At 41.9% G+C, this 27,592-nt stretch overlaps 1 protein-coding gene across 1 annotated transcript in view; it reads left to right on the forward strand.

Moving 5' to 3' along the window:
• The window catches only part of LOC114655896 (solute carrier organic anion transporter family member 1C1-like), a 97,406-nt gene that overhangs the window by 43,182 nt on the left and 26,632 nt on the right, over window positions 1-27,592 (forward strand). Inside the window, 1 exon segment of the mRNA XM_028807195.2 lies at window positions 9,680-9,844. Within this exon segment, the coding sequence (XP_028663028.2) occupies window positions 9,680-9,844 (165 nt within the window).

The raw sequence follows: 27,592 nt of genomic DNA on the forward strand, positions 1-27,592 counted from the left end.
TTCTTTCCCGATTTCTTCCCCATCATGATCTGTATAAGGCTCACTATAGCAGCGCTTTTAAATTGGAGTGTTTCTTCAACCTTCGGGTGCTCCGACGTTATCTGCTTAGGGTTCTTTCCCCACAGAAATTTATTTGAATTCAGGTCCTCTGCCAAAAACGGATGGCCAGAGAATCCTGTCGGCTACGCCACTGTGAGAGATTAAGGCCTCCGTGACCCCTTGAACCCTCTGAGCAGACGTCAGACACCATATAAAAGTCCAAATATAACTTTTATTTAGACTTATATGTGCACCAAGCACCCTATACACTACAACACTCATATAACAAATCAATAATCAATACAATATCCACCACTCCCAGACACGTTGCCACCCTACCTCCCAGCTCAGCTCGGCGTACTGGGCTTTCCCGTAGTCCTTTATACTCCCTGACCCGGAAGGGGTTCCTGGCACAACCCACAAGTCCGTATTCCTTCCGGGTCAGGGTAAACAGTCCTTTTCTTTAACCCGGAAGTACATCGTTTCCTCCTGTCCTGGGATTATGATGTACTTCCGGATCATAGGGCATATAAGAGTCCCCGGGTTTCCCTACAGCGACTCCTGGTGGTCCCCAAGGCATCCAGCAGGGCTGCGCATAAAAACTACATAGTCCATGAGTCCCTGCTGGAACTCGGGGCATGTCCATGCTGCAGGGAAAGCTCCACCTGGCGGCCTGGGGGTATTGGCCGGAATGCCAAGCCGGCCACATATCACAACATATATAAAGAAATAGTTAAATGTCAAAGTCTTTGGTGAGAGAATTATTACATCTTACAGGTCCTTCTCACATACAGTGGATCTTGATTTTTTCCTGTAGAGTTTCTGCTGGAAATGTTATAATGACTAATACTTGCCTTTCTGATTACAGTTTTATTGTGTTTAATGTTAATGTGCAATGCCTACTCCCCAGTGCAATTGTCCCCATATACCATACCCTTTTTTTTTTTTTTACTTTTTTACTGATAGTTACTTTTCTAATACCTGTCTGGCAGTTCTCCAGAATTATTTTGCTTCTATCTCTAGCAAATTTTAGTAATGAGAATCAGGTTAGTCAATTTGATTTTAATTATTTACATATTCTGAATTGTTTAGATTCTCTAAAAATGAGAAAACAAAAGAGAAATATACAGATTAGTGAGGCTACCAGCTCCATCACAAAAGACACTAAGGAAGACAGAGAGAAAGTGAAGGAAAGACAGACTTCAAATATTTTAGCACTTTCTAAGAGACTGAATGGCTACATATCAGAAGGCTGTGAAGACATCAAAATCAAGCAGCACTTTCTTTAGTCTGTTTCAGTCATTATCACCTACCTACTTGAGTAGTCTTGCTTCATACATCAAGCCAACTTCTTGCTCACTTAGTATTATGCCTGCTTAATATGTATTTGGATTAATTGGGCTTAATGTTATGTCTATTATAAATAACTCTTTAATGGAAGGTTTTGTTCCATCTTCTTTTAAACATGCAACAATTCATCCTCTGTTTAAAAAGTCTAATCTGGATCCCTCTGTTCTCAAAAATGTATCTGTGAATTTTCATTTCTTTCTTTTGTCTCTGTTAATTCTGCTGGATCAGAATGTTGCCTTTGACACAGTCAGTCATGACATTCTTATTGATTGACTTGAACTATGCATTGGCTTTCAGGGCACTGCCATTGAGCAGTTTGTAGATTACCTTTGGGGCAGGACCTTTAATGTCACCTTTTGGTAGCTCATAATTTCCTACAGACCCTGTTACCTGTGGGGTACTACAATGGTCCCTTCTGGGACCGGTCTTTTATTTATTTGTATATGCTGACGCTTTGCACTGCTCTAAAAATGATAGCATTCCTTATTACTGTTACACAGATGATACCCCAATCTACCTGCTTCTGAAACCCAATGATAAGTACCCTCTCATTACTATTTTTAGTTGCTTTGAGGATATTATGTTGGATGGCATTAAATGTTCACCAACTGAACAAATAAAAAGCAGAGGTTAGTCTTTTATCCCCATAATCATCTATTAATACCCTCAACAACAACCTTGGTCCACTAACTAAACACTTCAGGTTGGAAACTGTGGTATTATTTTTGACTTCAAATAAACCAATAAATACAATGGTAAAAGTAGCTTTCTTCAGCTTAGGTTCCTCACTAAGATTAAGCCATTAATGTCAATTAATTATTTTTCATGCTTTTGTTTTATCCAACATCGACTACTGTAATTCTCTCTACATTGGTGTTTTCCATTCATGTCTGTCCCAATGTGAATTAATTCAAAATGTTTTTTTTCCACAACAATCCCATTACACCACACAAAAATGCTGCTGCCCAAGTCTTGACTGGCACTAAGAAGAGACATCTTATTTCACCCATGTTAGCTTGTTGTTACTGGCTACCTACGAGATATCTGGGATTTAGTGTTACTCGGCAATTCATTTTTCACAGCACATAATGCTGTATTCACCAAATATTTTTGCCAAATATTTTCTAGTTTAGATTAACATTTTCGCCCCAGCATCCCATAATGCTTTGTGAGGCCAGGGTGGCATCACAGAGCTTTAGCAGCTATACTCAGTACTGTCATCCATTCCTGCTGTAAAATTGTTGCAGAGCTGCGTTGGGTATGCATAATGTCACATCCTGATCAGTATTTCAGCCATTCACCTTGCATGTGTTTAAAAAAAAAATACCTTCAGTATTTTCATTAGCTGACCATATTGAGATTATTTTGAGTACTGCCACCGGCCATGTAACACTTATCCCTGTGTTTTGGCAGGTGTTTAAAAAATTATACGAGTAACAATTAATTGTTAAATTAACTTATTAACACAGTAAACACAGTTAATATTAATTATTGTGGAGTGGCATTCACTTAGGCAGTATGTTTACCAGTATGGTGAAACCATTCTAGACTGTATCAAGACTTTACAAAAACCCACTTTAAAATGTGATTTTGGCATAAAGTTGATGAGACGCTGTAAGACTAATTAATTGAAAAGTCATCCTGTCCCCATATTAGAGAATGCCTTCTTCTAGTACTCAATGTCACTCTTGCTAAGTCAATACAAACGGCTGGTCAAATCAACTATGCGTCATTCACAGTTAGAGCTCAATTCAAAAGTGATAATCACTACAGAAAAGGCATTGTCACATACTCAAGTGAAGTTGCCATGCTCATGCTTCGGATGTGGCACAGCTAATCACTTAACAAATACTGCAAAATGACCTGCTGTTAAAGTTAAATGTAAAAACAGCAAGAAAAGCAGTCACTTTACAAAGAGTCCCATCCACCTAAAAAAGGAAAACATAAATGCTGTTTTTGCAGAATCAGGCAATGCACAAAGAAAAGTTCATTTGTACTGTAATGATGAGCACTCCTGAGGTCCCTCTGTGTCCAATTATATTTCTTATAGATGCAGGATCTTCAGTGTCAATACATCTAAAACTCCTGCACACCAGCAGTTTCAGCCTTACACCCCTAAATGTGTGTGTATGAGTATGCGTGCAAATAAAATTAAATTTAGATACCTACTCAAAGGATGACCTATGTGTAATAGTATGTCTCTTTGCAGATGTGCAGAATGGACATCACATTGCTTCTTCTTCTTTCAGCTGCTCCTGTTAGGGGTTGCCACAGCGGATCATCTTCTTCCATATCTTTCTGTCCTCTGCATCTTGCTCTGTTACACCCGTCACCTGCATGTCCTCTCTCACCACATCCATAAACCTTCTCTTAGGCCTCCCTCTTTCTCTTTTGCCTGGAGGCTCTATTCTTAGCATCCTTCTCCCAATATACCCATCATCTCTCCTCTGCACATATCCAAACCAACACAATCTCGCCTCTCTGACTTTGTCTCTCAACCGTAAAACTTGAGCTGACACTCTAATGTACTCGTTTCTAATCCTATTCATCCTCGTCACACCCAGTGCATATCTTAGCATCTTTAACTCTGCTACCTCCAGCTCTGTCTCCTACTTTCTGGTCAGTGCCACCATCTCCAACCCATATAACATATCTGGTCTCACTACCGTCCTGTAGACCTTCCCTTTCACTCTTGCTGATACCCGTCTGTCACAAATTATTCCTGACACTCTTCTCCACCCATTCCATCCTGCCTGCACTCTCTTTTTCACCTCTTTTCCACAATCCTCATTACTCTGTACTGTTGATCCCAAGTATTTAAACTCATTTACCTTCGCCAACTCTACTCCCTGCATCCTCACCATTCCACTGACCTCCCTCTCATTTACACACATGTATTCTGTCTTGTTCCTTCCTCTCCTCTCTAGAGCATATCTCCACCTCTCCAGGGTCTCCTCAACCTACTCCCTGCTATTGCCACAGATCACAATGTCATCAGCAAAAATTATAGTCCACAGGGACTCCTGTCTAATCTGTCTGTCAACCTGTGTATCACCATCGCAAATAAGAAAGGTAATCCCACCTCCATCTTGAATGCATCCGCCACTCCTACCGGAGACCTCACCACTGTCACACTTCCCTCGTACATATCCTGTACAACTCTTACATACTTCTCTGCCACTCCCGACTTCCTCATACAATACCACAGCTTCTCTCAAGACACCCTGTCTTATGTTTTCTCCAGGTCCACAAAGACACAATGCAACTCCTTCTGGCCTTCTCTAAACTTCTCCATCAACATCCTCAGAGCAAACATTGCATTTGTGGTGCTCTTTCTTGGCATGAAACCATACTGCTGCTCACTAATCATCACCTCACTTCTTAACCTAGCTTCCACTACTCTTTCCCATAACTTCATGCTGTAGCTCATCAGTTTTATTCCCCTGTAGTTACTGCAGTCCTGCACATCCCCCTTATTCTTAAATATCGGCACCAGTATACTTCTTCGCCACTCCTCAGGCATCCTGTCACTTTCCAAGATTCCATTAAACAATCTGGTTAAAAACTCCACTGTCATCTCTCCTAAACACCTCCATGCTTCCATAGGTATGTCATCTGGTCCAACATTTTTCATCCTCTTCATAGATGTCCTTACTTCCTCCTTGCTAATCCGTTGCACTTCCTGATTCACTATCTCCACGTCATCTAACCTCTTCTCTCTCTCGTTCTCTTCATTCATCAGCCTCTCAAAGTACTCTTTCCATCTGCTCAACACTCTCTCCTCGCTTGTGAGTATGTTTCCATCTTTATCCTTTATCACCCTAACCTGCTGCACATCTTTCCCAGCTCGGTCCCTCTGTCTAGCCAATCGGTACAGGTCCTTTTCTCTCTTCTTAGTGTCCAACCTCTCATACAACTCATCATATGCCTTTTCTTTAGCCTTCGCCACCTCTCTCTTCACCTTGAGCCTTATCTCCTTGTACTCTTGTCTACTTTCTGCATCTCTCTGCCTATCCCACTTCTTCTTTGCCATCCTCTTCTTCTGTATACTCTCCTGTATTTCCTCATTCCACCACCAGGTTTTCTTTTCCTCCTTCCTCTTTCCAGATGTCATGCCAAGCACCCTTATTGCTGTCACCCTTACTACATCTGCTGTAGTTTCCCAACTGTCTGGTAACTCTTCACTGCCACCCAGTGCCTGTCTCTCCTCCTCCCTAAACTTAACCTTCCACCATTTGATCCTTGGCTCTGCGCTCACTCTCTTCCTCTTTGATCTCCAGCGTCATTCTAGCGTCATCCTACAGACCACCATCCTATGCTGCTTAACTACACTTTCCCCTGCCACCACTTTGCAGTCTTCAATCTCCTTCATTCAAACTCTTCTGCATAGGATGTAATCTACCTGTGTGCATCTTCCTCCACTCTTGTATGTAACCCTATGTTCCTCCCTCTTCTTAAAATATGTATTCACCACAGCCATGTCCATCCTTTTGGCAAAATCCACTATCCTCTGACCTTCTTCATTCCTCTCCTTGACACCATACCTACCCATCACCTCCTCGTCTCCACTGTTCCCTTCACAAACATGTCCATTGAAATCCGCTCCAATCACCACTTTCTGTCCCTTGGGTACACTGTTCATCACTTCATCCAACTCACTCCAAAAATCTTCTTTCTCACCCATTGCACACCCAAATTGCGGTGCATATGCACTAACAACATTCATCATCACACCTCCAATTTCCAGCTTCATAATCATTACTCTGCCTGACACTCTTTTCACCTCCAAAACACTCTTGACACTCTTCAGAATAACTCCTACCCCATTTCTCCTCCCATCCACACCATGATGGAACAATTTGAATCCACCTCCAATCCACCTGGTCTTACTCCTCTTCCATTTAGTCTCTTGCACACACAATATATCAACCTTCCTTCTCAACAATCATATCTGCTAACACTCTCCCCTTACCAGTCATACTGCCAACATTCAAAGTTCCTACCCTCAGTTCCACTCTCTTTACTTTCCTCCTCTCCTCCTGCCTCTGGGCACGTCTCCCCCCTCTTCTTCTCCTTCTTCTTCTTCGGCCAACAGTAGCCCAATTTCCGCCAGCACCCTGTTGGCTAATGGTACTGGTGGCGGCCGTTGTTAACCCGGGGCTCGACCGATCCGGTATGGAAATTTGTATTGTTGTCCGCATATTGATTTGGCAACATTTTACACCGGATACCCTTCCTGACTTAACACTCCCCATTTATCCGGGCTTGGGACTGGCATGAAGAAACACACTGCTTTGAATGGACATGAAATTGCTACCTAATCATTTTACATTGTGGAAAAGAGCACTCTACTACTTGGCATAGACTTGGTAGTAGGTCTGCACCTTCATATTATGAGAAATGCTGTTCGACATTCTTCTCAGGCAGAGACTGTACAGCAGGTGACTGTTTCACACAAGACTTCTTTTCTGTACAAAAGATTTGTGTGTCAGATCAAAATCAGAGAGAATGTGGTCCTGGTGCAGTAGACACAGAGGAGACTTTCACTTGGAGTTAGAAGTGCAGGTTCCAGGAAACCACTGCAAGTACAGAAAGTGAAAGTTATGGAAAAATAAATGTCTCACCTGGGGGTTTCATCTATATTTGCTACTAAAAAAGGCATGGTTTTGTGAGAATGTGTACAGATTTGTGGGAGCCCAATAAAGCAGTTGTGATTGACAACTTCCCAGATCCTTAACAAGGAGGATTTGTTTGCTTTGTTACAGGGTGCAACAGTATTTTCCACAACTGATCAGGCATATCATCAAGTGGCGCTGCATGAGAATATCTGTGACCTGGCAGCATTCAGGTTTACTTGGGTCCCATATGGTCTTGCTTCAGCACCATCTGCATTTCTAAAAACTATGACCTCTACTGAAGGAACTAAAAGTGCTCAGAATTACTTAAAGGACATTATAATTTATGGAAAAACAATGCATGAACATTATGGTAACTTCAACATTCTGCACAACAGTCAGTACTGATTGTGCTTATAACTGAACAGAAAAGTTTTGCTTCAAGCAAACGCACCTTACCTTTCTTAGTTATGCCATCACTGCAGAGGGATTTTTTCGACATCTACATTTAAAAAATATTGGACACTCCATCCCCTTCTAACACTATGATTTTTAGTAGGTCTGACCTCCTAGTACTTAAAATGTATATCTCATTACTTGGAGAGCATGAGAGCTGGTCTAATGATAGATGTTTTTTTTTACTTGAACACCATCAGCATAAAAGAGTATTGCAGTTGTTAAGAGATTAATTGTGAATTGTCCTGCCCTTACTGTGTTTGTTCTTGTCCTCCTTACCATTGTCTCCTCAGAAGCAGAAGACTATGGCATTGGTGTTGTTTTAACTCCATTGCGTACTGTTGGAAGCACTTTCTTATCCTTCTCTTTCTGCAGTACAAAGAAAGTATTCTGTTGTTGAGAAGGAAGTTTCATATATATATACAAATAAAATTCCATTACAATGAATATCTTTATAACAAAATTTTCATTACAATGAAGTATTTTTATGGTCCTGACAGTTTCCCCATATGACATGAGTCTATAGAAATCTCATTACTACAAAGTACATTCAGCAGATACTTTCATTACAACGAAGTGCCCAAAAGACCTTGAAATGCCTGAAAGAATCATCCACAGAGCAGTTTTTTCTGTGGTCGCAGCTCAGTTCTGCACAATGATCCCCAAACAGAAACATTGTAAAAAAAAAATGACTTTCTTCGAACTTTGTTCATACTGTTTTTTTGCTGTTTTTGTTTTTGGTGGTTTTCAGTGATACCTTTTGCTTATTGCTCGTCAACATTTGAAAAACATCCATTGGAATTTAACTAATTGTCACCCTCCTATAGAAACGACACACACGAAAAAACTATAACAGTTCATATTAGAAAAAAAACTTTACATTTTTGCAGCTCTCAATTGTGGCAAAAAGAAAAAAGACATTGCCAGTGAATTCGGAATTTCACCATCGACACTGTCAACTTTCTTGAAAGACAGCAGAAAAAGAAGAAAAATCTCGGGTTACAAATGTATACGAACTGCTGCATTTGAAGAAGTCTAAAAAGCCGTTTTTATGTGGTTCAGTGATGCTCGTTCAAGAAACATTCCTAGTAATGTGGCACTCATTCAAGAAAATGTGAGGTTTGTAAACTCTCTTGGGACTTCCCACAACTGGACAACACGCCGAAGAGCATCCCGAAGGGTGAACACTGCGTCTGTGGAAGACTGTTTATATGTTGCCGGGGGCAACAGCAGGCTCACAGCTCTGCTGTGTGTCTGCCAAAGCAAACTTGATGGATGATGCAAGGTACATTGTAAATGCAGTGAACAGGATTACTTGGCCATTAATCTGGCCATGACCCTGCCTGACTGCTGTGTCTGTTTATAGGAGAGTGTCAGATCCCACTACAATAAATAACCATGCTGTTCCTGTTTCAAGCTGAATAAAGCTGGTTTTGAGTACTGAGACTCAGCCTTGTGTTTTGGGGTGTAAGACAGGGACTTATAGCGCAACCCTGATCTTTTAGGATTCGCTTCTGTGGCTGCTCTCTGCACCGCTGTGAGCCTGCTGTTTCCCTGCCCCGGCAGCGAACAAACAATCTTCCACAGACGCTTTGGGACACACTTCAGTATGACTTTCCCGTTGGGTGGGGGGGGGGGGGGGGGGGGGTGTTCAGAAACCTCACAATATGAAGAAGAAGAAAAGGATGATTCAGCTTCTGATTAATAACTATGCTGCCCACAACATGCTTCTACATTTAGATAATGTTCACGTTGAATTCCCACCACCCAATTGCACGGCAGTGCTTCAGCCACTGGATTTGGGCATCATTCACACCCTGAAAGTGTATTATCGCAAGGAAATTCTGAGAAAAATTCTCGTCAGCATAACTTGCAGACAGGAGGAGATTAAAATTAACATGAAAGAAGCTATTGAAATGATTGCAGACGCCTGGACGCAAGTTAAAGAAAGCACTATAGCGACAAATGCAGAATCTCATTACAACTAAATTTTTTTTAGGTCCCTGGAAGTTTGTTGTAACAAAATTTTACCTGTATATATATTATATATATATATTCTGAACATATATACTATACACACACACATACACAGATATAACAAAATAATTTTTATTAGTATAATTGTAATGTTTGTAATACTCTAATGCCTGCTGCAAAATATTGATTGATTGTTAGTTGTTTGCATGAATTTCAATTTTAACAAAAGCTTTCTATTGCAGGGTTCATTCCATCACTCAGGAAACTGTTAGGAACTGCACCTTACTTCTTGCTTTTGTGTATGTGCATCTTGCATTTCAATTATTTCATTGGTTTAATAACTTTTAAAGCAAAATATATGGAACAACATTTTGGGCAATCTGCATCAAAAGCAAATTTTCTTATAGGTATGTATTCTCTCTAAACATAATTAAGCTTGTAAATGAATTTTTTAATTACAGACTTTTACATTGAATAAGAATAAACAGCATGTAACATGTATGGGATTAATGCAGTGATGATACCAACCTTTGAAGACAATAGTTTAAATTAAAAGCACAAAGAGCTTATTTATTTTTAGGAAACTCTTTCCAAAGCATTCCCCACCACCGCAGCCACAAGTAAATAATAGGCACCACACACAATTCTTCTTCGTTCTCCTCCACTCATCCCAGCAAGCTTCGTCTACATACCACCCGACTCTGGCTCGTCACTGTGAGGTCGGTCAAGTCCTCTTATATTTGCCAATCTGGAGGTGCTTCTGCTGTTCTTCTCCACGTTTTCTGTAAGAACTTCCGGGTTGGGCGGAATCCTCATGCCATATAGCTCCTTGACTTCCAGAGCACCGCTTGCAGCACCTACAGTACCCAACAGGGCAGAGACATAGAACTCCAGGTCTCATGGTGCCCTGTGGGAATCCGGGGCACTGCTGCAATCAAGGGGAGCTGCCATCTAGAGTTCTGGGGGAGACAGTGTCTTAAAAGAAGCTGCCTTCCCCCATCTCCTGGACGTCCTGACCGGGTTGGACTGCTGTCCGTCTCTTACATAGTTTTTCTCAAAGAAATCTATAACATTGCTTTAATATTTTCATTATATGAGAAAGATAAACTTCAGCAAAATAATTTATTTAGGAAATTATAGAATAATTTATTGGATTAGATTTGAGAAATTTATTGTCACATATACTGCAAGAGCATAGTGACATTTTTGTCCCAGAATTTATGCAGAATGTAAACTATTTTGAAATATATTAATATACTGTATATGTAAACAGTATGTTGTTATAGAAAATAGCCTTCACCTTTACTGTTTATTTTAAGCATCAGAAAATTTTAAGAGTCAATAGTATAGTACAGTTAAATAACTTTTGTCTGTCTAAGTCAAACAACCAAACATTTTTTATATCCGGTCAAAATCAATTAATGTCAAGGTCAATTCAAACACAAAATGTGCAGCACTAGCCACAGGGATCTTTTCCAGAGTGGGCCACGCTGCTTTAAATCTGTCAAGTTGAAAGTGAGCTATAGAATTGATAAAGCTGAACTGTTTTTGTAAACTCTGTAAAAATGCTTTTGGCTAATCCAACCCCTTTTGTAATAATCAAACATTATAACTTTATTTCTGGTTGTCTTCTATGTGTGGAGTTTCATGCTGCTGTTACATTGAAAAGAGTTCTTTTCTGGGAATGACTAGATAAATGACTTTGAATAAATAACTAATTTTTGCTCTCAGCAAATGTTAGTTAAACATCTCACTCAGCTACCCACTCTGGGCAGCTATCTAGCAATATTCAATCTTATCTATTGCATGCTAAAATGACAGTTGACAGTAATTAAATTAGGATAAATTAGTTTTCTTCTATAGTTACAACTGAAGATTTCATTCTAGACAGATTAATAATTTAGAAATATCTTGCTTTGCTATGTTATTTTCTTTCCATAGTTGAGCTGGTTAGAAATTTCACTTTAATGAATCTACATTAGTGACAGAGTAGAATCAAACCTATGATCTTAAAGTGAAATGTAACATACATTCATGCTCATTTCTCATTTCAGAGAATCCCAATCAAAACCAATCCTAAACCTAACCCTTACACATGTGAAAAATTGCAAATGTGCATTTGTCTATTGGGAAATCAAACCTTCAATCTTTATTAGAAAAGCCCAACACTTCATCCACTAAGCCAATGTCACCAAATCACTGAAAAGACGGTTGAGTCAAATTTGTATATAAATGATGAAAAACTGGTCAAATTTAAAAAAAAATTACTTAGTGTACATTGCTTTCAAACCTTCAACCATCTGATTGAACGTCCAACACGCTAACCACCTGGCCAATGCTGCTTAACTGTCATATTGAAGTCATTTGACAAATCTTTAATATCAATTGCTCAAAATATTTTTTTAATTAATTTGGTACATTTGTCTTGAACCTTTGGCTGTTTGAGCGAAAGCCCAAAACACTAAACACTTGACCTACATCACTAATTTTTCATATATAAATGTGTGTAGTCTGAAAGCACTATACAGTATATATGTGTGCAATCACTACAAGTATAATATAAGAAAATGTGAAGCTTAAGTTTGACGTTATTAACATTCAGATCCCGGGTCAAAACTGGTGAAATATTGCATTGTCACCGGAGATCAGCATGCATGCAAAGTTTGAGGGAAATTGGTTTGGTAAAAGTGGGTAAAAAAATGATTGCAAAATTTGACCCAGATAAACAGAGAAGGCAAGTTGAATAAAATTGTGTAAAAAAAGTGACCAGTCTTTATTTTTACATACATTTTTTCATAGTTTGTGCACTATTTCGTAATACACAACAAACTGGTAGATTACAGCAATAGTAGAAGTCACAAATGTTTTAATTTTTAATGTACGAAAATGGAATAAGTTGAATGTAGCAAGCATGTTTGACCAAAATTATATACAGGTACTGTGTTTGTGAAATAATGCAAATGCAAATAACTGTAATAATTATAGAAAATTATTGATATTTGAAAACAGGAATTGTTAGTCCTGCTGCTATTTTTATTTGAATACATTACAGCATTTTCAAAAGATTATTGAATAGTAATACAATGTACAATGAATTAGAATAATTTTAATTTCATTTTATTTTATTGTAATTTTATGAGGAAGCACAGTGGCATTGTGGTTAGTATTGTTGGCTCACAAATTCAGCAGAGGTCAAAATATTGGTATGGATGAATCAATAATAATAATAATTCTTTATATTTATATAGTATTCTTCTTGCTATTCATAGCACTTTACACAGTGAGTGGGGAACTACTTCAACCACCACTAATGTGCAGCATCCACCCGGATTGTGCGACAGCAGCAATTTTGAGCCAGTACGCTCACCATGCATTGGCCACGCGTGTACACTCACTACGCAATTCCCCTTCCAGTGATGAATCTTGTCAGCAGCCAGTACTGCTGCCCCCCTCCCTACAACCCTATAATGAAATAAGTCAAACAAATGTGTAGGTATGAAAAATAGCTTAATGTATGAATAGAAAAATACTAATTTCAAAATATACAGATGTGTAATTATAACCTAAAAGGAAATAACACTGTTAGTTCTTCCATCCATTAATCCATCTCTCTGACCAGTGTTTTATCTTCAATTTTGTATAGTTCAATAAGAGATTTTTTTACAATGAAAACAATTAAAAGAATTGTGATCAAGGAATATTGTACAGTGCCATGGTCTGCATATTGTAATCACTAGGGTGTGCCGCTGAGCCCCAAACCACAGACACAGCAATACCCAACACAACTCCAAGTTCAAATGTATGATTTTTATTTTGCAAAGTGCCTTCCACATGTAATCACCAGCAAAATAATCCTACATCCTCATCCAAAAAAGCATTGCCCACTGCCTCCCAACTCTGACTTGATTTAAGTTTGTACCACTCTCAATACTGGCACGATTATAATATGCGCTGCCCTCCTTGACAGGCAGCAAAAGAAAAAGAAAATAAATAATCCGGGGCGCGAGTGACCAACACTACTTTTCTACTACACCACTTCAATTATAGAGACACACCAGTGAAAGCAGGGTCAAGTAAAAATGATTATTGGAAGACAATACAAATGATCACCGGAACAACAAAAAAAAAAAACCTTATATACATAATATCGCACTGCAGCGCTTCCCCTCCCCACACAAATAACAACACAAACACTTGAAAACATACATTACTAATAAAGATTTGAGCAAATGGAAACACAACAAAAAAAAGCAATGGATTTATAGTCTTTTAAATCTTATCTGCACGGTAGCATTGAGCTCAGTCTGTAGTGGGGAATGAGGCGCCGACCATATCTCTTATTCCGGGAAACGTACTGATTAACTGTTCCTTGTGCTGGCCTGTCAAGTCCTCTCCCGTATGGCGTCCTCCCGAAAGTAAAAATAATTTGACTGGAAATGAACCCGGGTTCCCCTAATGATATCCAAGAGGTGTTAATCCTTTCCCTCACGCCTTTTTCTGTTATGGCCTCCTCCTCTCTCCTAGCTCTTCTTCTTTTCTTTTTTTCCGCCACCTATTTACATACTGAAAGCTCTACCCCATACAGTCTGTTGGCCCTCCAAGCCAGGTGCTCCCCTCCCTCTGTATAAAGGGCAGGCCCTACACATTAAGGCATACCACTAAAACAGGTATGGGAAAAGGTACAAACTTACAGGGACATACACATATTCCAGTCGACTGTTACAGAGTTCCCCCCCTCAAACCCTCCATTGGGGCATAGTAGGGTTTCATGTTGGTCACATGGAATGTATCTGTTTTCATGTTACTGTCAGTTTGCCATTGGACTTGGTAATTAACGGGTCCTAATTGTTTTAATACTGTGGCTGGACCAAACCATTTTGGCGCTAGCTTGGATGTAAATCTGGATGATGCTTTTGAGATGTAGTGTGTCCTCAGCCAAACCCGGTCCCCTTCAGAATATCTAACCTTCTTTCAGCGCTTATTGTAAAACCGGGCTTGTTTAGCCTTGGAATGCACCAACCTCTCATAAAACCAGATCCTTTAAATTTTCTAACTGCAAGACTTTACAATATTGGGATGAATCAGGAGTTGGGGGAGTGACAAGCCGCTCTAGGGGACCTAATATCTGTCTTCCGAGAGCCAAACAAGCAGGCAATTCACCAGTACTCTCATGCCACATAGAATTGAGGGCCATTCTTAACTCTGGAAGCCTCGAATCCCAGTCCTGGTGGCGGGTACCGACATAGGAGGCTATCATAGTTTTCAGGGTTTGATTCACTCGCGCTGTGAGGTTGGATTGTGGATAGTATGCCGTGGTTTTCTTATGGGTTACCCCCCAATCCTTCATGAAACTTTCCATCTCAGAGCTGGTAAATTGTGGACCTCTGTCGGAAATGATGACCTTTGGAACCCCCCAGTGGGTAAATATCTCATTCTTTAGGGTGGATTCAGCCACTCAGTTGTTGAGTTTGGCAAAGCAAAAAGCTCCACCCATTTAGAGAAATAATGTACCACCACTACCAAGACGGTCCTCTTGTTCTTACTTGGCAGCAATGGACCCATAATGGCAATTCCCCACATCTCTCCCGGTTCAGTGATATTTGTTGATTGCATTGACTGATGTTTAGGGTCGATGGAAGATCTCATTTAGGTCCCGGAGGTGTTGCTTTATTGACGGAGAGACAACAATGATATCGTCAATATAGACAAAACAGTTCTTCCCAATCAGCCTCCTCAGCACTTGTTCCATTAGGCGTTGAAAAGATGCCCCCGCATCCTTCAGGCCGAAAGGCATCAGGAGTGATCACTGCAGTCTTGGCCACACTGTCTTCTCCCATGTATACCTGCCAATATCCCGATTGTAAATCCAGAGTGCTAAAAACCACTGCGCTTTGTAAGGAGTCTAAAATTTCATGCACCAGGGGCATAGGATAGGCATCACTAGTAGTTTTGGTATTTAGCCCACGGTAATCCACACAACAACGAAAGGTTCCAATGGGCTTACGCACCAAAACCACCGGGGATGCCCAGGCTGAGGTAGAGGTTTAATAATAATAATAATAATACTTTTTATTTATATAGCGCCTTTCCCATGCTCAAGGCACTTACAGAATATAATAAAGAACAGCAGCGTATACAGTATATAGCATTGTACAAACCAGATAAATAAATAAAAAAGATTAAGACAGTGAATTCTGAAAAAAAAAGAAACAGACAACATAATTGATGGTCTAGCACACACACACAGGTTACATTAGCATCTTAACAGAGAAGTAAACTGAGAGAAGGGTAATAAAGTCAAGTAGAGCTAAAAGAATTCCTGAACAGATGCATTTTGAGTTGTTTTTTAAAAGAATTCATGGAGTCAGCTGACCTGATTAATTTTGGTAGGTCATTCCAGAGTCTGGACGCTATACAGCTGAAGGCCCTGTCACCCATGGAGTGTAGATTAGTGTGGGGCACAACAAAATTTCCAGAATCAGAGGACCTTAGTGGGCGGGCAGGCACATAGTGATGGAGAAGGTCACTGATGTAGTTTGGCGTGAGGTTAAGGCTTTGTAAGTTATTAGTAGGATTTTATATTCGATTCTGTAAGACACAGGGAGCCAGTGGAGACGGAGCAGGATGGGTGTGATGTGCTCGCTGCTTCTGGTTCGAGTAAGGACTCTTGCAGCTGAGTTTTGAATAAGCTGGAGCTGTGATATAAGATTAGAAGGGACACCTGCCAGTAGGGAATTTCAATAATCGATGCGGGATGTGATAAAAGCATGGACAAGTTTCTCAGCGTTAGAAAAGGAGAGGAAGGAGCGAACATGGGATATGTTATGGAGGTGAAAGTAAGAAAGTTTCTTAATGTGATTTATGTGGGCGGAATAAGAGAGGGAGGAATCAAAAATGACACCAAGATTCTTTGCAGTAGAGGCAGGTCTGATGAGATCACCGCCAAGATAGACTGGGAAGGAGCTCATTTTATTAAGTTGCATTTTAGTCCCAATTTGCAGGAGTTCAGTTTTATTGCAATTTAATTTTAAAGAGTTCTGCTCCATCCAGGTTTTAATTTCACTAAGGCAGGTTGTGAGCTGAGAAAGCTCTGATAAAGTTCCACTTTTAACATTGAAATAGAGTTGAGTATCATCTGCATAAAAATGATAACCCAGTCCATAGCTACGGATAATATGGCCAAGGGGAAGCATGTAAATACAGAAAAGCAGAGGACCGAGGACAGAGCCTTGAGGGACTCCTTGTGTGATTGGCGTTGAGCTGGATCTGCTCTTGCCAAGACTAACAAACTCTTGCCTATCAGTCAGATAGGACTTGAACCACTGGAGGGAAGTGCCAGAGATACCCAGCATGTTCTCCATTCTGGACAGTAGGATGTCATGTCTGACAGTGTCAAATGCTGCACTGAGGTCTAACAGAATTAATATGCTGGTTTGTCCAGAGTCTGTTGTCATAAGCAAATCATTGGTTACCTGTAGCAGAGCAGTTTCACAGCTGTGCCGCGCCCTGAAACCAGACTGAAAGGGTTCCATCAAATTATTAGAGGTTAGGTAATTGGTGAGCTGGGAAGCTACAACACGCTCAAGAACTTTTGACAAGAAAGGTAAGTGGGAAATAGGCCGGAAATTGTTGAGATTGTCAGCATCAAGACCAGACTTTTTTAACATTGGGGTTACAGAAGCAATTTTAAAAGTGAGCGGCACAGAGCCAGTGTCAAGGGATGAGTTTATTATTGTTGTAACAGTCGGGATTATGGCATGAAGGCAGGATTTAAGTAGTGTGGTGGGGATGGGGTCCAGTACACAAGTAGTTGGCCACATCTTACAAAGCAGGTTATTAACAGATGCAGATGCGACTGGTGAGAACTTAGAGAAGGAGCTGGATGGAGTGGGAAAACAGGAAGAGATATAAACAGATGATGTATTTATGTTAGTTGAATTATTTAGATCATTCATTTTGTTACGGAAAAAGTGGAGGAATTCCTCACAGACTTCAGTAGAAGAGGTAGTTGGGCCAGATGCGGGTTCGAGTAGTTTATTAACTACAGAGAACAGAACCCTTGGGTTATCGTGGCCACTTTCTATTATTCTGCCGTAATGGGTGTTCTTGGCAGAAGTTAGTGCTTCTCTGTAAGCTCTTTGGTGGTCAGAGAAAGCCTGGATGTGCACGGCGAGGCCAGTCTTACGTGACATTCTCTCAAGGCGTCGGCCAGCTGCTTTCATAGATCGCAATTCTGAGTTATACCAAGGAGCTGAACGTTTAAAGGAAACCTCCTTATGTTTTAAAGGAGCTGTTTTATCTAATGCTGAATGAAGGGCTGAGTTATAGTGGTCAACAAGACTATCTAGTGTTGGTAGAATAGGTGAAGACAGTAAAAGATCAGAAATGGATCCAGAAAGGATAGAGGGACAGATATTTTTAAGGTTTCTGTAAGAAATTTGTTGTTTACAGGTAAGAGGAGGGAAAGGCAGTGAAACAGTGAAAAATACTGCTTTATGGTTAGAGAGTCCCAAATCAGTGCTGTAAATGTTGGCAACAGATAGTCCAGAAGTGCAGATCAGATCCAATATGTGACTGCCAGAGTGGGTTGGAAAATCAACATGTTGTGTCAAGTCAAAGCAGTCCAGTAAGGATAGGAATTCATTCCTCAGTTTAGATGTGGGGATGTCAATATGGATGTTGAAATCACCAAGAAGGATAATTCTCTGAGAGTAAGAGCTTAGGTGGGTCAAAAGTTCAATCAGATCGGATAAGAAGGATGCATTGTATTTTTGGGGACGATAAAGAACAATGAGTGAGACAGGACCTGATTTCGTTATTAGTTTAAGAGCCAGGCACTCAAAAGACAACGGACAGTCAATCGGGATTCGTTTAATGTTTAAGTCAGCTCTGACAATTACGGCAAGCCCATCGCCTTGTCTTGATCTGCGAGGCTCTGTGTGGAAAGTGAAACCAATTGGAGTCGCCTCTGTGAGAGACGCAAATTCGTTTGGTTTTTGCCAAGTCTCTGTTAAACACAGAATATCAAGTTTGGTGTCAGTGATGAGTTCTGACAGCACCAATGCTTTGCCATTAAGAGACATCGAGTTAAATAGTGCAATGTTAGTTAATGAGGCTTCTTTTTGCACAGAGCCGTGATCAGGGTTTATTTCCACATAATGTAAATTTGGCACACGGACACTTGTATTTCCAGGGTCCTGAGAAGGACGGCATATTCCTGAGCAAATGCTGCCGGTGGTCTTTTCATTCGCAGACCAGCGGTGGCAGCGACCTGACCCCTCGATGTATATATTTCGGGCGTTGCAAAATACCGCCGTCTTTTAGGATGTTCCAGTCAGACCATTTGCTCTGGACAAACTGTTTAATAAGAAGGAGTTTGTCATGAGAGTATTTTAGCATGATACTGGGCAATACTTATCTGAATAGCACTGGAGAAGCAGCACAGCACAGCGAAACCGGTAGGACGGGCGGGTGTGGTAGCATAGGTGAGCGGCGATAGCAAAGCAGCAGAAAGCATAGCAGGAGGAGGTAGCAGGATTTGGAGGTTCCAATACACAGCCACAAGGAGTAACACTTGGTAATTTCAGGCGTGATCCAAAAGCCAGGTTAATATGAAAATCAGATCAGTTTCCAGTCATAGAGTACTGTAAGATGAAACGGGAGCAGATCAGCATAGCGAATTTAATATAATCACAAAGACAGATCATCCCGAGGTCCTAGATTGCCTGGTACAAAGAATTGTTTGTAGGTTCTCGTCCCGTGATCCACAGACTCAGCTGTTCCCAGTCAAAGTAGAGTCCATAAAATCTGTAAATATTAAGCCAGATCCATACAATTCGAGTCAGCTATGTCCACAAACTATACGTACAATAAAAGAAATAAAACAAGCGTAAGAAAGTGTAGAATTAAGGTGAATTTTGTGAAAAGTGTTGTTAACAGGGAGGAGCGGCAACAACAGTGCGCCAGCGTCCCCTCACCTCACCTGATGGAATACCTTCCATCAGCATATGATCAACCCACTCTTTGATAATCTTTCTCTTCATAGGAGAGACTCTGTAAGCTCTCTGATGGACAGGGACTTCATCAATGATGTATATATGATGGTGAATAACCTCCGTACGCCCAAGTTTGTCCGTCCATACCGTGGGCCATCTCCTCAGAATAGGTTGCACCTCGCAGGGCTGAGAACAAATGCTGTCCTCCACAGGGCTGATATCTTTAACTGGTACTGCGAAATAGTAATTTACTTTTGGCCACTGTAATTCATCACGCCCTCTTACCTCAAAACTGAACACCCCCACCCCAGGCATTACGTATTCATGAGTCCTTGGGTGCAAAATGATGTCGGCTGCCACGATGGAATCCAGCCCTAGGAGCAGTGGCATAGACAGTAATGCATCCTCCAAGACATACGCCTCGACTTCCCAAGATATATTTTGCGATCTAAACTGCATCAGAACCTTGCCACTATCCCCATATGCTCGCCCGTCTGCCAAGAAGAACTTTACTGTGCCACCTCCCTTAAGCAACTTGCCGGGCAACTTTATTTTTTCCCACAAGCTGCGATTAATTAAGTTAAAGGTGCTCCCTGTATCAATGACAGCATCCCCGATGATGTCTCGCACACTCACCGGTACAGCTAATAAGGGCAACTGTGTGCGGTGAGCTCAGCCCCAACCGACTGGTCCTTGTCCTTTCGGATATTTGACCATGTGTGCATCTCTGCTAGAAGTTTCTCTGGAAGGATATTTTTATCCCTCATAGCAGCCCAATCCTTCTCAATCAAGGATCCAATTTTTACCATGGACTATACTGAATTCACCGTGCCCCTAAGTGCTACAGCAAGCCACGGGTTACAAGCACCAAGAATGTGTCTAACCTTGTGTTCTTCTGACATATGGGGTTCCATTTTAGACAGAGCGCACGGTATTCGTAAACAAAGTCTCTGATGGGTTGCGATGGACCCTGCCGTGCAGCCAGGAGCTGTTCTTTGACTTGAGTTTGGTAGTCAGCTGGTAAGAAGGCTTCCAAAAAAGCAGTACGGAAAGATTCCCAGTCCTTAATATTATTCTTTTCAGCCGCCACCAGTGGCGCGCTGGTCCCTGTAGAGACGTACTCAAGAAGCCCATCAATTCAGCTAGTATTAATGGGTGCAGTTCTAAAAACGCGTCTGCTTGTTCAATAAATTGAAGCACCTCTGCCGATTTACAGGAAGCTTCCAGTTTTGGAAACTCCAGCCGTACAGCAGCTGCAGCAGTAGAGGAGTAGGAAGGCCGCGCTTCAACCAATTGCGTCGATCGGCACGGAGTTTGAAAGTACGTAGCGTCCTGTATTTCTACATCCCATTGCTGATCGCGCCGCAGTAGGCAGTCTAACTATGAGGGGCCAAACAGGCCATAAATCATATATTTCTGTGTGTAATCTATTGGTTTACGTATCAACACTATTGGTTTATGAATATTTGCTATCGGTTTGCGTGCATACTTAATTGGTTTGCGTGCGTATAATACTGGTTTCATTCATATGAACTATATTGGTTCGTGTCCGTATATTATCGGTTTGTGCGTGAACTATATCCGTTTGTATATGCATAGCACTGGTTTGCATATGAACTATATTGATTCGCGTGTGTATATCAGTGGTTCCAGTACGTTTGTTATTGGTTTGTGAGTGAACTGCATTGGTTTTTGGTTGTATGTTATCGGTTTGCGTATGAACTATATTGGCTTGCGTTCTGTGCCGGTCTAACGATGGATTTGTGTATGCACTATATTGGTTTCATGCACGTCTTATACTGGTTTCATGTGGGTAACACATCGGTTTTGCGCTTGAACTCTATTGGTTGTATGTGTGTTCCATGTCAGTTTCTCGTACGAAACATACTGGTTTGCGAACGAACACTATTGCAACTCTGTGTATGAACTATATCGGTTCTGCGTACGAACTATATTAGTTGTTCACGTGATCTTCAGTGAAAATGGGCGGGGCAAGAAACAGGAACTCAGGGGCCGGTAGTGTCATGGAGCGTGTAGAGAAGCTGACAGGAGACAGATCTGGGTTTACTTTAAACAGTGCAGTATTTTTTTCCACACAATAGGTTTGGGAAAAGACTTGGTGGTAATTATTACTATTTATTAGAATCTGCCATTGAGTGTGTAATGAACACAAAGCTGAAGTTAAGTACGTATTTGGTCGTCTTTTTATTCGCTTCCAGCTACATGCTCGCTTGCAACCCGCGACTGTACTTTTTCACACTGCTTTTGCAAGCTAGTTACTTATTCTAAAGGCAAAATATTCTATATTTACGACTGACGCCTTTATCCAGTATAACATTTAGTTACTACTGGTTACATTTCTTATGCCCAGCGATCCCACACTGTGCCGCCTATTCAGGTGAAGTGACATGCTCATGGTCACACAGTGTCACTATCAGGACTTTAACCGAGAAATGTAGGATTTAGAGGGCAAAGCCCTTACCACAATGCCCCAATGCTTGCACATCTGCAATGTGTATATTATTTGACATAATATAATCTTGTCCAGGACAGATTCCTTTGTTAAAGTTGAGTGTAACATTTTCAACCCGTTCAAGAGCTAAATCTGGGATATTTATTCTTTCAAATAATGTATCAGTTTGCAGATTAATGTACACGCTGTATAATATTTTACCATGCACTTAACATTGAAGAAGAAGCTGGTTTGTGAATAAGTAGCTGACTACAAGCATATGTGTAGCTAGGAGTGAATAAAAAGCCACCTGAATGTGTACCTAACTTAAGTCCCGTGATCATTTCAGATGTTAAACGTTAATCATCACCAAGCCCTTTCACAAACATTAAGTGGCATACAAAAGTATTCAATCCCCTTGAAAGTCATAATTTTCTGCAAGACAAAAGATTTATACACATTTATTCATTCAGTATTTTTCTTATGCTGTGACAAAACATTTCCAAAGACAAAATAAACCATTTTCTGTAGACGTTTAACTGAAGAAGAAAAACTCCAAAGTTAATGTTTGCATAGGTATTTAAACCTCTGTGCTTTGGAAGCTCCATCATTACACCAATGACAAATTAATTACAAAGGTGACAGTCGTTTAACAGTCATAATTAAACATGATGAGGTGCTACTTGTGAATCCTTTCTGTCTCTCTGGATATAAACAGCCCCCTTTGTAAGGGCCGTAATCTTTGGTGGACAGTCACTGCAAAAATGAAAACAAAGGAGCATTCTACTGATGTGAGAAACAAAGTTATTGAAATGCACAAGACTGGGAATGACTATACAAATATCAAAAGAGTTTGAATGTCCCATTGCGCACTGTTGCATTCATCACCAGAAAGTGGAAGGTTCATCAAAGTACACAGACTCTGACTAGAACAGGCTGTCCCTCAAAACTCAACATCAGAGTGAGACATCAACTGGTGAGAGAGGCGACTAGAAATCCAACTGTCACTCTCAGACGTCTGCGATGATCTTTAGCTTGAGTAAAGGTGTTGGGTCCACAATTTCAAGAGTTCTCCATAAAACAGGCTTCTATGGGAGGGTAGCATGAAAGAAGCCATTCCTTAAGAAGGTCCACATAAAACAATGTATGGCGTTTGCCACAAAGCATGAGAAAGACCCAGTTAAAATGTGGGAGAAGGTTTTATGGTCATACGAGACCAAAATAGAAGTTTTTGGACAGACGTAAGAGGTATGTGAAGTGTAACACTAACATTGCCCAGGCCTCAAGAAACAACATTCCTACAGTGGAATATGGTGGTGGCAGTCTCATGCTATGGGGATGTTTTTCATGTGCTGGGTCTGAGAATCTTGTCAGAGTTGAAGGGACAATGGATGGACACATATACTGCACAATTTTGCAAGAGAACTTGTTCCAGTCTGCTATGAAAGCTCAGGAGAAGATTCATCTTTCAACATGATAATGACCTTAAGCATTAGGACAATGTGACACTGGGATAGCTCAAAAACAGAAAGGTGAATGTTTTGGAGTGGCCAAGTCAAAGCCCTAAGCTTAACCCTGTTGAGAATCTGTGGCACTGTTTGAAAACTGCTGTTCAGAGGTGCCATCTCACCGACATAGAGGGTCTCTAGAAATCCTGCCAAGAAGAAAGGGGCAGAATCACTCCTGAGCAGTGTGCAGAACTGGGGCCTACTTACAAAAGAACGAAGGCTGTTACGGCAGCAAAAGGGTTCTTGACAAAGTATGAATGTGTTGGGCTTGAATACTTAATGCAAACATCAACTTTGGAGTTTTTCTTCTTCAGTTAAATATCTACAGAAAATGGTTTATTTAGAAATGTATTGTTACAGCACAAGAGTTCACATTAAAAAGAATGAATGAATAAACGTAGAAAAATCTTTTGTCATACAGAAAATTAGGATGACTTTTAAAGTGATTGAATACTTTTGCATGTCACTGTTTGTTTCTGAAAGGGCTTGGTGGTTATTATTTTTAACAGTATTTTCCCGTAATTCTGAAATATTCACGGGGCTGACGTTAGGTGCACATTCTGCTGGCTTTTTATTCAATCCTAGCTACATCCAGTATATGCTTGCAGTCAGCTACTTATTCATACAGCTTTTGCACACCAGCTTCTTATTCTATTGTAACAGCATGGCAAAATATTCTACAGCGTGTACATTAATCAGAATCATTACAAACTGATCAATTATTTGAAAAAATAAATATTCCACATTTTGGTTCTGCACAGGTCAAAAATGTTAAACACAACTTTAATATAACAAAGGAATCTGTCTTGTCACAAAACTGTGAAAATTAAGGTGGCCGAACGTGATTTAACACTTTACAGTGCCCATTAAATAGCACAGTAAATCCTATTTATCAGATACTAGCAAAATACCCGCGCTTCGCAGCGGAGAAGTAGTGTGTTAAAGAGGTTATGAAAAAAAAAAGGAAACATTTTTAAAATAATGTAACATGATTGTCAATGTAATTGTGTTGTCATTGTTATGAGTGTTGCTGTCATATATATATATATATATATATATATACATACACATATATACATATTCATACACATATATACATATACACACATATATACATATACATACACATATATACATATACACACATATATACATATACATACATATATACATATACTAGCAAAATACCCGCGCTTCGCAGCGGAGAAGTAGAGTGTTAAAGAGGTTATGAAAAAGAAAAGGAAACATTTTAAAAAGAACATAACATGACTGTCAATGTAATTGTGTTATCATTGTTATGAGTTTTGCTGTCATATATATATATATATATATATATATATATATATATATATATATATATATATAGCAAAAAAAGCGGCGAAGTACTGCTTTAAAATTTTGAATAATAAACTGAGAGAAATTATCTGTATGTGTATATATATATATATCTGTATGTGTATATATATATATATATATATATATATATATATATATATCTATATGTGTATATATATATATATATATATATATATATATATATATATATATATATATATATATATATATATATATATCTATATCTATATCTGTATATATATATATATATATATATTATATATATATATATCTGTATGTGTATATATATATATATATATATATATATATATATATATATATATATATATATACATTGTGATAAGCTGCCCGGACACAGACAGACGGACACCATATTATCGTCCACCACACGTTTATTGTACATTATATACAGTTTACTTCAGTGCACAAACCCAGTGCCAAAGCACCAATCTCCCCAAAGTCCAGGCTCTCACTCAGTCTCTGCCTGCTCGTCAGGCCGCCTCCTCTCTCCTGCCTCGCAACCTTGTCCACTCCTCACCCGACTCCAGTCCTTCTCTGCAGGGAGGCGGCCCCTTTTATAAGTGCCCGGATGGGCTCCAGGTGATCCCCGACACTCCCTAGACACTCCCTTGTGTGGCGGAAGTGCCGGCTGTGTTCCCGGAAGCCCTCTGGGTGTTCCCAAACTTCTTCCCCCCAGTACTTCCTGGTGTGGCGGAAGTGTTGGGGTTCCGGGTCCTTCAGGCATGGGGGCGCCCCCTGGCGGAGACCACGGGCCCCTACAGGGTTGGGCTTCCAAGCCCTGCACCCGTGGCCCTCAAAGGAACCAGGGCGGCCGCCCCCTCGTGGTCCGGAGGAGGAATGAGCCCTCCTCCTGTCCTCCTGGGCGTCCCGGCTGGGCACCACCCCCAGCCGCGTGCTACAGTACCCCACCGCAAGCTGAGACCCCTGGGCCCAGCGGCCAATCCCGTGAGGGCAGGTTTTCCTCGGCGGGAAGCCGACACACTTCGTTCCAGGGCCCGGTCCTATAAAAAAGAAGACAGAACAAGGGGCGGAGACGCTGCCCTGACGCCGCCACTCGACGTCTCTCTGACGTCTATACGGGCAACGCTCCCCCTTTTGACCGGCACCCCGGTGCTTGCCAGCTCGGCCCCCCTTTCGTGGCACCCTTGCCCCTCGTGGTGGGACACCGGACGGGAGCGCACGCGCGCCCGTCTCCTCAGCCTTCCGTGGGTTTACCCTCTGCAGCCGCAGAGGGTGGCCCTTCTCGAAACGTGAGCATCCTGCCTCACGTTTGCCTTTATCGGAGGAACCGGCATTCTTCCCTCGGCTCCCCCTTTTACTCTTGGACGCGGTGACGGACTGAGTCTCCTTATAGCGTAAAAAGAGACCCTGTCGCGTCTGCGTCCTTTTAACTCGCCTCAAGGCTGCGGCAGGCTTAGGAGGGAGGGCGCTAGGACCCAGGGCACTTAACAGCCCACGTCCTGCTAGTCCCCTCACTGCTTCTCCCCTCACCAAGCACGCAGCACTCACCGCCACATCTCCTGTAGGAGATCCCCCTTTTGGACTCTGATCACGGGGTTCACAGATCCTGTCGGTGGGACCTCCAACATACTGTACGGGATCGATGAAACTTACCGGTCCCGCCGTACCTCTCCGGCCGAAGGTTTGCTCGCCGCGCCGTTTCGTCCGCTCTTCCAGCGCCTCCTCTGACGCGACTGGCTTCCCCTCCAGCACCTGCTCCCCAGCACGGAGGGCACCTAGCATTTGTGGATGCGACTCCACAGAACACTGATCAACCGCCAGCGCCTGTAGAGCCGCAGACATGGACGAAAGTACAGCCAGCAGTGAGCCTTCCTTATTGTCAGCTACAGCTGCTGGCTGCTCTTTAAGGCTCTTTGAAGAATGCACGCACCCAGCTGCACATTCTCCCTTATCGGAGGAACTGGCTTCCTCAAGCCGCTTCCTCGATTTACTGTGGGACGCCGCGTCAGTTCGGATCTGCCCATTGTAAGAGGGCAGACCCAGCCCCGCAGGCGTCCGGAGCTTCACGGGGTCGGTCTCCCTTACCTTCCCCGCTGTGCCTCTCCGACCAGGAGTTCCTGCAGCGCGCCGATCCCCTCCTGCCTGCGGCTCTCGATCCAACGCCACTGCCATCCCTCTTGAGTCCAGCGTCTCCGCCCGGAGGGCACATTGCTCGGCCGGCAGCGACAGCACGAGCTGGATCTCGCTCTGCAGCTCCTGCAGTATCGCTGCCAAAGAGGAAGAGACAGTCGGCGGTGTGCTTACCTTCCAGGCGGCGCCACTCGCCAACTGCTCTCCGTGGGCCCTTTCCTGCAGCCCACTAGGGTTACTTTGAAGCACGGGACAGACATTCCCTGCTCTCGCCTCCGACCAATCGCTGGCGAGAGGACAGGACACGCTGTCCAATCCCGTGCCTGTTATAAGGAGGGACTCCTGGTCCGCCGCCATTTTGGCTCTACTGCCCCTGGTGCGGCGCCATTCTGGCTCTTGGAGTTGCAGCTCCATACTTTTTGGAGCTCTCCCGACTGCCGCCTCCGCGCTGCCGACGGCCCGTGGTCCGGCACGCCTCTGCCACAGACGCGGATCCGGACATACCCTGCCGGTAACAAAAGAGGGAAGTCCTACCCCGCAGGGCAGACCGTTGTTATGCAGGGCACTCACCTCCCGGATCCCGTCATCCAGCCGTATCTGCTGCATACTGGCCTTTCCTTCAGCGATACCGTCCTGGCCGCCGTTTCCGACAGCACGTCGGTCGGAGTCTGCTGCACTCCAGCCACGCCCGTTGGTGCTCCTCCGCACCCAGGGGTAAGAGCCGTTTTGCGG

The sequence above is a fragment of the Erpetoichthys calabaricus genome, chromosome 1 (genome assembly GCF_900747795.2).
Source record: "Erpetoichthys calabaricus chromosome 1, fErpCal1.3, whole genome shotgun sequence".
Lineage (NCBI taxonomy): Eukaryota > Metazoa > Chordata > Cladistia > Polypteriformes > Polypteridae > Erpetoichthys > Erpetoichthys calabaricus.